Source organism: Acanthochromis polyacanthus, chromosome 20, assembly GCF_021347895.1.
Source record: "Acanthochromis polyacanthus isolate Apoly-LR-REF ecotype Palm Island chromosome 20, KAUST_Apoly_ChrSc, whole genome shotgun sequence".
NCBI classification, from domain to species: Eukaryota; Metazoa; Chordata; class Actinopteri; family Pomacentridae; genus Acanthochromis; species Acanthochromis polyacanthus.
In genome coordinates, this window is record NC_067132.1 from 20,177,188 (window position 1) to 20,189,109 (window position 11,922).

The following is an 11,922-nucleotide window of genomic DNA, read 5'->3' on the forward strand; positions in this document are numbered from 1 at the left end:
CATTTCCATTCTCTGTGTGTTTGGTTTTAAAAGATAAGAGCCTCTGCTAACCTGTAAAAAGGAAGCACTAACTCCCGGTTCTCCTATCCAGCCACACACATGAATTCTTATGATTAACCTACAACAGCAGGACAGATTGGGGGCCCTTAGAGAAGCAGATGCCCTCAATAACAACCCCTTATCTTCTCTTCTAGTATCAACCACCTACAGGCAAATCCCACCCTCCTGTTATTGCCTTGGTACAGATTGAGCATCTAGTCAAATGTAGCGGCTCTGCTTTTTTAATGCAAAGTCCGTGTGACCGTAGCAGGAAGCAGTAAATTAAAAACCCTGTGACAGGGACACTGATAAGGGTTGTGTTACCTGGCCAGAGAGATAAAATATAAACTCTCAGTTGTCTCTGTTCTCAGCTAGAGCTCAGAGATACTTTATTTATACAAAGTTGACTCCTAACCTTTGATTGGAGCTAACTAGGTCATTTCCAACTGTGCAAAGATACGTCCTGGAGCTTGCACCTGCGTGATCACATTTTTTTTGTCTTCCCAGAATCCACGTGTTAGATTTCAGCTCTTGTGGATCAAGATTTTGTGAGTTTCATGCTGTTATGAGGATACAAACCACAGATTCTATTAGTCTTCCTTTCTTATTTTTTTCCTGAAAATCTGCATGTTGTTCGTGTCTTTTTGCAGTTCTTCCTTGGAATCATGAAGACTGCACAGATGCATAACTAGCATCTGTGCAGCACCTAACCTCCACCTACAGACATCAGCTCTTAACACCCTGTCTGGAGTCTGTAGTTATGTACAGTGGTGTGACTAATAACAGGGTCTACCTGGAAGCAATCTGACGTTGGACTCTCAGCGCTACCGTGAAATTTGTCTGCACTCCTTGAGTCACAGACACCTTTCAGTTCCAGTTTATCTGTGGTGAAGCATATTCAGTACGTTGTTGTGCCACATTAGTCACAGTCCCCACTCTGTCCTGGAGACTACACCCTGCCTTACTGTATAATTTCACCCAGCTGTCTTCTGATTATGCAAGCAATCGCTCTGCAAACGTAATCAGAAATAGGCTCTCTACTTTAGTCTGCTCATTGTGTCTGGTATCAGCGTCTGGTTAGTCTTAGCAATAGTCTGGCCTGCATCATCAGTAGACTTGGGATGATTACGGTAATGTAATAGTAGCTTTGCAAGAAGTAGGAAAATGTTTTAACTGTTGCTTTCCACACAAGAAAGTAATGTATGGATAGATCAGACTCAGTAATGGAGCTGCGTTCTGCTCTACACGTGTGTTTCTTACAACTGTTAGCATGTCAGGCTGCCAAGTGGAAATTCTTGCCCAGCAAGACGATGACCGCAGGTCTTCTTGAGCTTGGCCTCGGGGCTCCACAACCCAGGAAATGGCTCAAGGGCATGGTAATCCTTCCACCGTTAGCCTGCGAGTTGTTGAACAGCAAGAGGCTGACTGGTTGCATGCTTAAATCCACCCTTTTGCCTGTGTGTGTGTGTGTGTGTGTGTGTGTGTGTGTGTGTGTGTGTGTGTGTGTGTGTGTGTGTGTGTGTGTGTGTGTGTGTGTGTGTGTGTGTGTGTGTGTGTGTGTGTGTGTGTGTGTGTGTGTGTGTGTGTGTGTGTGTGTGTGTGTGTCATGTTGCCAGCAAACAGAATGGAAAAGCTTTTCTGGTTCCCCACAGTTGATAAAGTCCTGATAAATATGCTCTTAATCATCCCCACATTACAGCAGAGTCAAAGGGTGAGCTCAGTGGGGTGCTTGGAAAGTGATTGTGCTGGGAGGAAGTGGGGAGTGGAGAGTTGGTGCACACGAAGGGAAGGATTGAGCACTATACAGAGTGTTGACAGAAGTGTGATTTTTATTTTTTTATAAAGCTGCAGTGCAAGCACGGCTGCAGGTGTCAGAGCAGCTGAGGTGATTAGTACGGTGTGATTAGCAACAATAAAATGCGACGAAACATCTCAGCCTCCAGGGTTCACGACAAATCTAGACTGTTGCTAATTTCAATGTTATGTGGCAGCACTGGAAGTACTTCTTAAGTTTCCACAGGATTTATTGGCCCATGCCAAAACAAGTTTTCATCCCACTCACACTTTTTTCACCACGCCAGCATTGCTTTTTGTTTCCTCAGCACCTAGGCGTAATCCCCAAGAATGTATTTGGATTTGGAGTGTGTGTGTGTGGGGGGGAGTTAGGGCACTGTAATGTGGAAAAGGAATGATATTTAGCCCTGCTTACCCACCCTCAGTGTATTTCAGAACAGTCCATAATGCTTATTATTGCTCCCTGGTATTTGTCTGGGATTTTTTTTCCTCCCTTAAATTTTTCAGAGGTGTTTTTTAATATATGTGTGTGTGGTTTTTGTTCATCTGTTGAGACTTGTTCTGCATCAGTGGAAGGGTGTGAAAAAGGGGACTTGTGTTTTAGTAAAATTCTAAGGTCTAATTTACACAAAAAGGCATGTGTGCCTGCTGTTTCAATGATGTCAGTCTCCTGGACTTCACTTTAGTGCAAAGGACAGTCCTGATCCCTGCAAATCTTAACATCTTTCCTTAATTATTTTCTTCCAGGAATTGGGAAGGTGAAGAGCAGAAAGGGGGGGATGAGAGACACAGCCTCCAACGCCGACACAGATATGTATGCAGATAACGGTGAGAGACTCTATGACCTCAACCTGCCCGCCCTGGTCAAGTTCAGCTACACGGCGGAGCGTGAGGACGAGCTGTCTTTGGTGAAGGGCACGCGCGTGGTGGTGATGGAGAAGTGCAGCGACGGCTGGTGGCGCGGCAGCTACAACGGACGCTCTGGCTGGTTCCCGTCCAACTACGTGACGGAGGACGTGGATGGGACGGCGGGGGGAGGGGGCATGGGCGGGCTCGGTGACCCGGCCGGATCGCTAACAGAGAAGCTAGCCGCCGTGGTGAACAGCACTACGAATGGAAACCGAGTGCTGCACACGGTTCAGGCGCTCTACCCTTTCAGCTCAGGCAACGACGAGGAACTAAACTTTGAGAAGGGCGAGGTAATGGAGGTCGTGGAGAAGCCCGAGAACGACCCGGAGTGGTGGAAGTGCCGCAAAGCGGACGGACAGCTGGGCTTGGTGCCTAAGAACTACGTCACTGTGCTGGACTCCTCCTCCAATAAACCCACAGCAGGGCCTGCTGGGCCGCCCACACCTGACTGTGACTACATCTCGCCCTCAGGCAGTGGGCGCTTTGCGGGGAAAGAGTGGTACTACGGAAAGGTGACGCGCCACCAAGCGGAGGTGGCCCTTAATCAGAGAGGCACAGAGGGAGACTTCCTCATCCGAGACAGCGAGTCATCAGTCAGTAGCCTAAACCTGCTCCTGAAATGACCATTTGTTTGTCATCTATTCTCTGTAGTTACTTTGAAAGCCTGTCAGTAACCCAAGTTTTCTATTTCCCTTTCAGCCAAACGACTTCTCCATCTCCCTGAAGGCGCAGAGCAAGAACAAGCATTTCAAAGTGCAGCTGAAGGAAAACCTTTACTGCATTGGACAGCGCAAGTTCAACTCTATGGAAGAGCTTGTTGAACACTACAAAAAGGCCCCCATCTTCACCAGCGAGCAGGGAGACAAACTGTACCTGATCAAGGCCCTGGCTGCCTCCTGATCCATCTCTCTCACACACACGTGCACCCACACACACACCTACACATTAACGGCATCGATATGTAATACAGATACTTACACCAGAACACACACTAACATTTCAGCTCCAAGCCTGAAGACTTAACACATCATCAGGACTTAAATGCCCAATTTGTGAGCATTCCAAGAGGAGGGATGGAAAAAGCATGGGAGAGACGTGGAGGGGGGAGACACAAAGACTATGGACTCCTGAGAGTTGACTACAGACTTCTTGGTCGCCAATTTTAAATTATCCAGATGTGTTAGGTTATAGGCATTGCCATGTATTTCCACCTTGATATCTATTAGAGTTGCATTTAGTTTTCTTTTTTTTTTGTTGATAATATATAATCTTTTTAACAGTTTCTTTTAAAAATGTGATTTTTAACTGTATACAATACACCACAACCACCTGACTGAGGCATTTTTTTCCAGATGTTAGCAAATTCAGAGCCTAGAGATCTACTTTTCATTTTTTTTGTGGGTGTGTCGTCTGTCTTGACGCTTTCTTCGTGGTTGTGGACACACTAAGCCACAACTCCTGCTAATCACGAATAAAAATTAAGTGACCAAAATATATTTATTGATACAGTTCTGTTAGGATCGATGTTGTAGAGATTGGAATATCACACTGTGCATCTGTTTCGTCGAGGATCTGGAAGGTTCCTCTTCTCGTGTAAGGTCAAACTAGATATTCATCTTGCTTTTTGTACAACAGAACTGCTTGTCTCACATATTGCTGTATCCACATCATGTGAATGTTACAAAGACAGTGGGGGCTCCGAACCCCATGACTTTGCATGGATGCACGCAAACCCAATAGTGTCCTAACACCTTCCTTGTATCTCCCGAACGAGAGACTGTCTGCCTGCGTAGGCGATGCGGGGATTTTATTTGTGCATGTCGAGGTCATGCAAGGAGTCAAAGTATTTTTTTTCCCTCCTCGTCTGAGACGTGCTGATGCGTCTTCCCAGTGTTGCCAAAGGGGACGATTCTCAGGACGGAGGACAGCGAGGTGGGGTGAGGGAGGGCATGTACGCTGACAACGGTGCAGCTTCCAAACAAACGGCTCCGTGGAGCTCGGAGGGGAAATGGCGGGCCAGTCCACAGGATGATGTCACCGCTCCTGAATTAGTGATCACTGGAGGGAATGGAGGAGTTAAGGGGGTCGCCCAGGGGTCGTGTTTGTGTGGTTGCACAGCGTATACATCATGCTAGGGAGACGCCCTCTTCCTTAAGCAGCCACAAGGGATTTTTCTGAAAAAACAATCCCTTATGGGGAAGTAGCGAAGAAAGCAGCCGGCCTGAATGAGCGTTCTTTGATATTTGGGCTTTTATTTCCGCGACTTAATATATCTAGGGGGCAAGTTTGGTCGATGTCAAGTCAGAAAACGGTGCATCTAAGTGTTTTCAGCCGCACACATGGTTCATATTTACGGTAAAGGTCTCCAGTGAAAGGCTACTTGTTGAGCGAAAGTGGACCAAGTGGTGTTTGAATGGCGACGGGCAGCTAGTTGCTATTGCTTGCAATCAGAGCTGCAGCAGCGTTGGCAGGGAGCCGCTCAGGGAGACGATGATGATCACGATGCCTGCGATGATGAGTTCTCCAGCTGTGGCCAGTTGGACCCGAGCACAGAAAAAGAGGGGGAGAGAGAGAGTGAGTGAGGGAGGAAGAGGGGATTTCACAGAGGACAGAAGGGGGAAAATGGACATGAAAAAATAAAAGCAATAAATTAGGAACTAGGGAGGACTGTGGAGGATCTGTTCCACTGGATAAGAGTATCTGGAACACCACGCCCAGTCATATAAGAGCAGGGACATGAACAGAGGCCAATACTGATGTATCATAGCAGAGAATGAAAAAGGATTGATTTAGAGGGGCTTTTAAGATCTGGTTAATCCAAGCATGAAAAAAAATCAGTTCTGAAAGAGCACAAACATGGGTGTGAACCTCTTTTTCCCCTCCATTCCCCACGTGATTGACACCTCTTCATGAAAAAGCTGTGTGAAGACTGTTTCCTCTGTTTTGCAGCTGTACGAGATGATTTCTGAACAGTGAAACGCTTACCTTTCAGTTGGATTTGCGATGGGTTCAAAGGGCAAGTGCTAATTTTACCCTCCCAGTACCAGTTGAAATCTGAATATTAAGTAAGATTACGTCTTATTAAGCAGTACAAAAACAACATTCCAGCATTTAAAAGCATCCGACAGGAATATTTAAGAGAAATACATGGTGGAAAGAGTAAATCGCAGGTTTGTTTATTAGCATGGCTTCAGTGATTTTTGCTAAATGTGGGTTCTGAGTCTATAAATTTCAATTTTCCCGTCATTTTAAGTTGCGTTGGACACCAGTGCCTGTATTCCCTTCATTTTCATTCACCGGATTAGTGTTTGGGTTTAACAAATCCTGCCACTTATTACGCCCAAATCCCTCTCTGTTGCATTGTTGCCATTTTGCTGACACTTTATGTGTTGATGTTTGCTTACATTTGTAATCAGCTGTGATCAGCAGCTTGTTTTTTTTCTCCTTTTTTTGGCAAAATTTCCTCCCTGACTTCCAGTTCCACAGCATCTGCGCTGTTACGCAGCATTAAAGTGACAAACGCCAACGCCATGTGCCCCAGTTTGAAGGATTTAGGAGGAGATTTTAATGTGCCTTCACAGCTTTTTGTCAACCAAAGGTTTAGTGTCCTGCTTTTTTTTCTGTCCTGTGCTTCCCACTGCTCTTGTCACCGCCGCGCACCATTTGGTTAAAGCTTTGCATGTTGCGTCAGTTGAGTGATTAGTGAGCGACGTGTTGGGATGTCTGAAAACATCCTTGTAGGGGAGCATATTTCCTCATTAAGCGCTCACTTTGATGTAGGCTGGCAATTTCATCCCCCCCCCCCCCCCCCTCGTCATGCATAAAATGCCCGTGAGTTGATATCGTGTGTAGTTTCAAGTGACCTTACCATGACAGATTTCATCGAGTATAACTTCTTAAGTGAACAGTGAATGCCTACATGTACAGTATAAAAATATGTGCTGATGTTCATTCAGAAACATAACCCCAGGTGTGATGTAATCATGACCTGAATCTCATGTATGAGCACCTCAAGTAACGGTGTCACATATTGTTGGTTGTGAAGAAACTGTCAAGGTTTCGAAGGATATAGTTTTTTTTATGTCTGTATGTAAAACTAGTGTAAGACATTCACTTTTGCAGTTTAGCCACTTAAATATGTAAAACAAAACAAAAAAAACAACTCCTCAATACTTAAATGTTTTACTTGATATTCAAATACAGAACTACAGTATCTCCCTGCATAGATATTGTTACTGGGATCTTTTTCTTTTTACAACAATGGAGGCCGCATGAGCAGAGCCTTGTAGCTGTACAGAAATGGTTTTCAATCTGCATAAAAAGACACGGACGTCAGTTGTGACCGATATTATCAAGAGATCGTCATCAGTGATCAAGAACTACACCGCAGTGGACACTTGGGTTTCTTCACTGCACAAGCCTGAGATATTCTTGAGTCTTCACCTTCAGATTTCATTGATAATGTTCCGATCAAGTGGGGCCGTGTTTAACTTTGGTGCTTTTGTGCTGCTTACATTTCTATGGTGTTCTTTGTCTCACGAAGCTTTTTTTTTTTTCCTGTATGAGAGAGTGAAGAAAACAGATTCATGCTGTGGAATGACAAAAGGCAGTGCTGTGAAAATTTAATGTCATGCTCTTAATACTGTTTTTATGGAGGGGAGATGATCGTCTTCAGGTGTAATAATTTAGAAGAGTTTATTAGAGTGTTCAAAAGACGTAATAAACGGCATAGAAAAAGGATAATGTCTGTTGTTTTTATCTGAAGCGAAATTGAAATACTTAAACATTGGTAATTCCACTTTGTCATTATGTTCTTTCTTAAAGCAGTATTTTACTGAATTAGAAAAAATGGCTACAAGTCAATAAAAAAAACTGTAGATGTTTCTCTCCTGTGCTGTAGCTTTGTTCAAATGTCAGTACAATACAGCTTAAATTAGCTGATGGCAGCACAATTCATGCATGAGGATAGGTGTGGTAGTTTTGTGCGATGCATGTGCGCCATCTGGTGGTCATTTGTAAAACTACATTTACTTTCACCACCCAGGCGGATCTCAAATGACACTTTAGATAAAACACAGTACTATTTTGGTCACTTTATTTCAAATCATTCTTGAAAAATGATACTGTGATTGTAATATTTTAAAATAAAATGCTCTATTCATTTGCATCGTTCCATATACAAATATTGTGCCAGCAAAGAAGGGAACAAAAGGAGGGAGGAGGGACAACATTTTTGTTGGAGCATGCCCATCGATCACATCATCAGAGCTCCGAGTTGCACGCAGCATCTCACGGAGCATGTGGGACAAAGTGGTCTTGTGTTGTTGTTATGTAACTGTGTGGCGAGTCCAGCCAGATCTGACCATGGCGATACAGTAGCTGACCTTGGTTTGTTCCGGCGTCGGCCACAACAGAACAGCAGGAGGGTTCTCAAGCTGAAGCAGCCTCATACCAAGTGGTCCCCGGAAGATTCCAGCAAGGCAAAAACGTTACAAGTATCATTAAAAAAAAACACAAGATAGAAGAGGACAAGCACAAACTTTTTAAAAAGATAATGGAGTTTTCATAGCTGTGAGCATGTCATAACCCTGCTTATATCAAACACAAAGTAGTTACTACTCATCAGAGAATATATCTGTATAGATAAAGTTATGGTTCTTGCTAGACGTACGAAAAGCAAAGTGCAATAATTTACTTACAGTTTAAAAAACCATTAAGTTTTAAGGCTTGATCAGTGAATGATTTCAAGTGCTGAGGAATACATAGCAGAGAGCCCTCTTCAGGGTAAGTCTGGAGATCCACGTAACGCTACACAGTTGAAGAATTTACCGCTATCTGATCTGAGTGTGAGACGGACGGAGCTAGTACAGGAGCGGCTTCTCCTTTAGAAGTATAGACGGTCGGATATGGCGCCCGGCAGATGTGTCATCACCTGCACTCTGATCCACCAGTGGGGCTCCATGGGGTGGTATCTTGTGTAGGGGCGCTTTGACATGATAGCGTCGGTGATGTCGTCCAGAACGGGGGCCATATCTCTCTGTCCGCTGTTGCAGTAGGAGCGCATCAGGGCCATGTGCTGCTCAAAGTGGGCTTTCCCGTAATCCTCCTTCACGTTGGAAGGCGCCTCGTTCCACAGCTTGTTGGCCGTGGTGGCCACAATGTCACGGGTCATGATGCCGGTGGCCACGATGAAGTTGCCCGGTTCGATTATGGACACTTTTACTCCCCAGGTCTTCATCTCGTAGCGAAGGCAGTCAGAAAAAGCTTCCACGCCGTATTTAGACACACAGTACGGTGATCGCATCGCATTTCCCATCCTCCCGTACATACTGGCCAGGTTCACAACGCGGCCTGCAGTCAAGAGATACAAAGGCAGGAAAAATACACTCAGGATTTTATAATAATGTCCAACAAACGCTCTGAGGATGTAAGTCTTTTAACAACTATTACAGTGGATAATGAAAGGATTACAGTTAAAAATTAGGCCTCTAGTGCAGAGTCCAGAGTTGAACTGTCTTTAGCAACATTCTTAACAAAATCCTGGTCAGGAACTTTGCTTAAATGAGCAAATACTTTAACAACACCACTGTTTCTTGCACCACACCGCTGTCCAGTCGGCTACTGTCTGGTAAGCTTGTTTACTGAAAAGTGCTGCGACATTTGCATATTTTAACTAGTAAATAATCAACTCATCTATTCACTTACTGTTTAACTTGAAACATTAATGAATGAGTTACCATTCACAGTCCAAACCACTGGTATCCTATCTTCTTTCTAATGTTGCATAAAAACAGCCGATAGCCAACTTATCATGACCGTAAAATACATTCTTTTTACATTTACATTCTTGTTACTTCTTTACTTGTAACCATGTTCATATATGTTGGCTACAAATGTTCTCATAATGTCAAAAGTTTAATTTCACCTTATGGGGAGGGGCTTTTTCTGTCAATGTCAGGCTTTGTTTGCATTGTCAGCATTCTTTGTAGAAATCACAGGACACAACTTGTTGTTTGGCTGCAGTTTTCTTTCAGACCGGAATCCGAACAATGCTTATAATCCTCCACAGAGAAACTTGGGCAGAATTCAACCTTGTAGAATTCATGGTGTGTATCCCTCTCAGATTTTTGCACTTTGGGATTGTCATTTTGGACATTATGTAACTGAACCGTGTTTATATGTGACAGAGTGATAATATCTAATCTACAGTGTGATTCTTGTCTCACCTTTCGCCCTGCGGATTAACGGCAGAACGGCTTTGGTGACCCTGATGGTGCCCCACAGGTTGACCTCTGAAACCTGCTTGTAGGTGTCCATGGAGGTGAATTCCACTTCTCCAAACGTTGACACACCGGCGTTGTTCACCACAGCCCACAGACCTGAATCATGGACACGACACAGGTTCAGACAGAGTGAAGCCTGTGTCTCAGCTCTGATTCATTACAGAATCATTTACCCTTTTCTGAGTCCTCCAAGTTGTCCTTGATGAATTCCACGGCCTTGTTCACCTGCTCTTCACTGCAGACGTCCAGCTGGACCACCTTCATGCGATCTGAGTGAAACTCCTCAAGCTCCTTCGCACCTTCTCCACCTTTATCCTGCAAGGGTGACATCAGAGAAGTCATGAAATTAATATTTCATTTCATTTCAAAGCTATGAAATATGCATTGATGATGAATCTTGCGTTTTATTCAGTTTCAAGGAAGGTGAGAAGTCAAAGACGAGCTAAAAAACTAAGGAAGCTGGTGGTGACATTGGGAACCAAAATCCATGGAGATCAGTGCAGAGTGGGTGTAGTTATAGATTTGACAAGACAAAAACTTGTCTCTTTCAGGCTGTAGCCTTTAGAGTGAGCACCATGTCAGAACAAATTTAGCTGAGACTCGGCATTCCCACAGCTGATGTGTTGGACTGCACTGTTTTTGGAAAGATGTGCCTGTTTACTGTAAATAACACTAATCTTTGCAGGATTTTGACATTTTTTTGCCAAAGTTTCGCCACAGTGCTGTTACTGACAGATGCATTATGTTTCGACCTTACCTTCAGAAAACACCCAGCAAAGACTGTGAAGCCGAGCTTGTGCAGATGTTTGGCAAGTGCATTACCGAAGCCACTGTCACAGCCTGTAATGAACACAGCTTTCCCTTTGACCTACACACAGGGGCACAATAACAAACGCCTTATTCAACATTACTGTAGCCTTTCTTCTATGGGATTTTGTGAGTTGCGAGCCTGTCAGTTTCACATCAGGGCTCTTGTGTGGCATATTTGAACGTTGCCGTTATATTTGTACCCCTAATAAATGTGTTATAAGCTCACACCCAAGGAGAACAGCTCATTTCCGCGTTGGACATAACGCTCCACACTGTAACATTACCTCCACCAGTCCTCTGGGAATACGAGGCGTCGCTACGTACAGCACAAAAACTACATAGAGCACAACTATGCACTCGGTCACGCTGGTCTCCGGTAAACCCAACATCCTCATGGCCGCGTTCAGCAGAGCAGGCAGCCCGAAGCCCAGCACCACGGTCAGGAACACAGAAAATGACACCAGCAGAGCCACTCGAAACACCGACAGAGGGGCCATCTTGGCGGAATGGTGTGTTTACTTTCCTGGAATAGCGGTCTGCATTACCCATGGAGGGGTCACGGCACGCCCCCTGTACCACAGCAGCACGAAAACCGAAGAAACGTTCAATGCGTTTAGAGAAAATAACCGTTAAGTAGATTGAAACAGTGTTTTCCGTTAACTCACCCGCTTTATATTATTTGTTTCGCTAAAACTAAACCGTAGGAGGTTTGGGTTTGTACATTACGTGCCCGCGAGAACGTTCGGGTCCGTCCGGCTCGGTTCGGCTCCGAGTGACGTAAATTTCGTCAAATGGACGTGTTCCTACTCAGGAACTTAGTAGATATCAGCCCTCGGACTGTCTGAAAGTTCAAACTAACAGATCTACTGTGGGACTTAGAAAATATCAGCCCTCAGACCGTGTGAAAGCTCAGGTCCTGAGGACTCGGAGTGAACTTTGAAAGTGGAAAAAAAAAAAAGCTTTAGGATAACTAATCTCTTGAGAAACATTGTGGATATTGTTGTCAGATGATGTCAGTTTGTTTTCGGTGTTAGGGTGTACATTTTAAATAGTTTTTTCTTAATTTCTGTATTGTTGTTTTACCTTG

The 11,922-nt window shown here is 44.4% G+C and overlaps 2 protein-coding genes across 5 annotated transcripts in view; one reads left to right on the forward strand and one right to left on the reverse strand.

Annotated features, from left to right (window-relative positions):
- nck1b (NCK adaptor protein 1b) overlaps positions 1–7,485 on the forward strand; it is a 29,005-nt gene extending 21,520 nt beyond the window's left edge. For all 3 annotated transcript variants that reach the window (XM_022211502.2, XM_051940048.1, XM_022211503.2), the window contains 2 exons: positions 2,581–3,335; positions 3,442–7,485. In XM_022211502.2, coding sequence (XP_022067194.1) covers positions 2,581–3,335; positions 3,442–3,642 — 956 coding nt within the window. In that variant the 3' untranslated portion in view covers positions 3,643–7,485. The remainder of the gene's footprint in view (positions 1–2,580; positions 3,336–3,441) is intronic.
- A 335-nt stretch (positions 7,486–7,820) lies between these two features.
- bdh1 (3-hydroxybutyrate dehydrogenase, type 1) lies at positions 7,821–11,614 on the reverse strand. Of its 2 annotated transcripts, XM_022211505.2 has the most exons (6): positions 11,501–11,612; positions 11,120–11,405; positions 10,783–10,893; positions 10,199–10,340; positions 9,969–10,121; positions 7,821–9,093 (listed from the first exon to the last, which is right to left on the reverse strand). In XM_022211505.2, exons 2-6 carry the CDS (start codon positions 11,330–11,332, stop codon positions 8,627–8,629), a joined length of 1,086 nt encoding a protein of 361 aa, XP_022067197.2. In that variant the 5' UTR covers positions 11,333–11,405; positions 11,501–11,612; the 3' UTR covers positions 7,821–8,626. The 2 variants fall into 2 exon arrangements, with proteins under 2 accessions (XP_022067197.2, XP_022067196.2); XM_022211504.2 differs by having other exon boundaries at positions 11,120–11,614.
- Between the last annotated feature and the right edge of the window lie 308 nt (positions 11,615–11,922).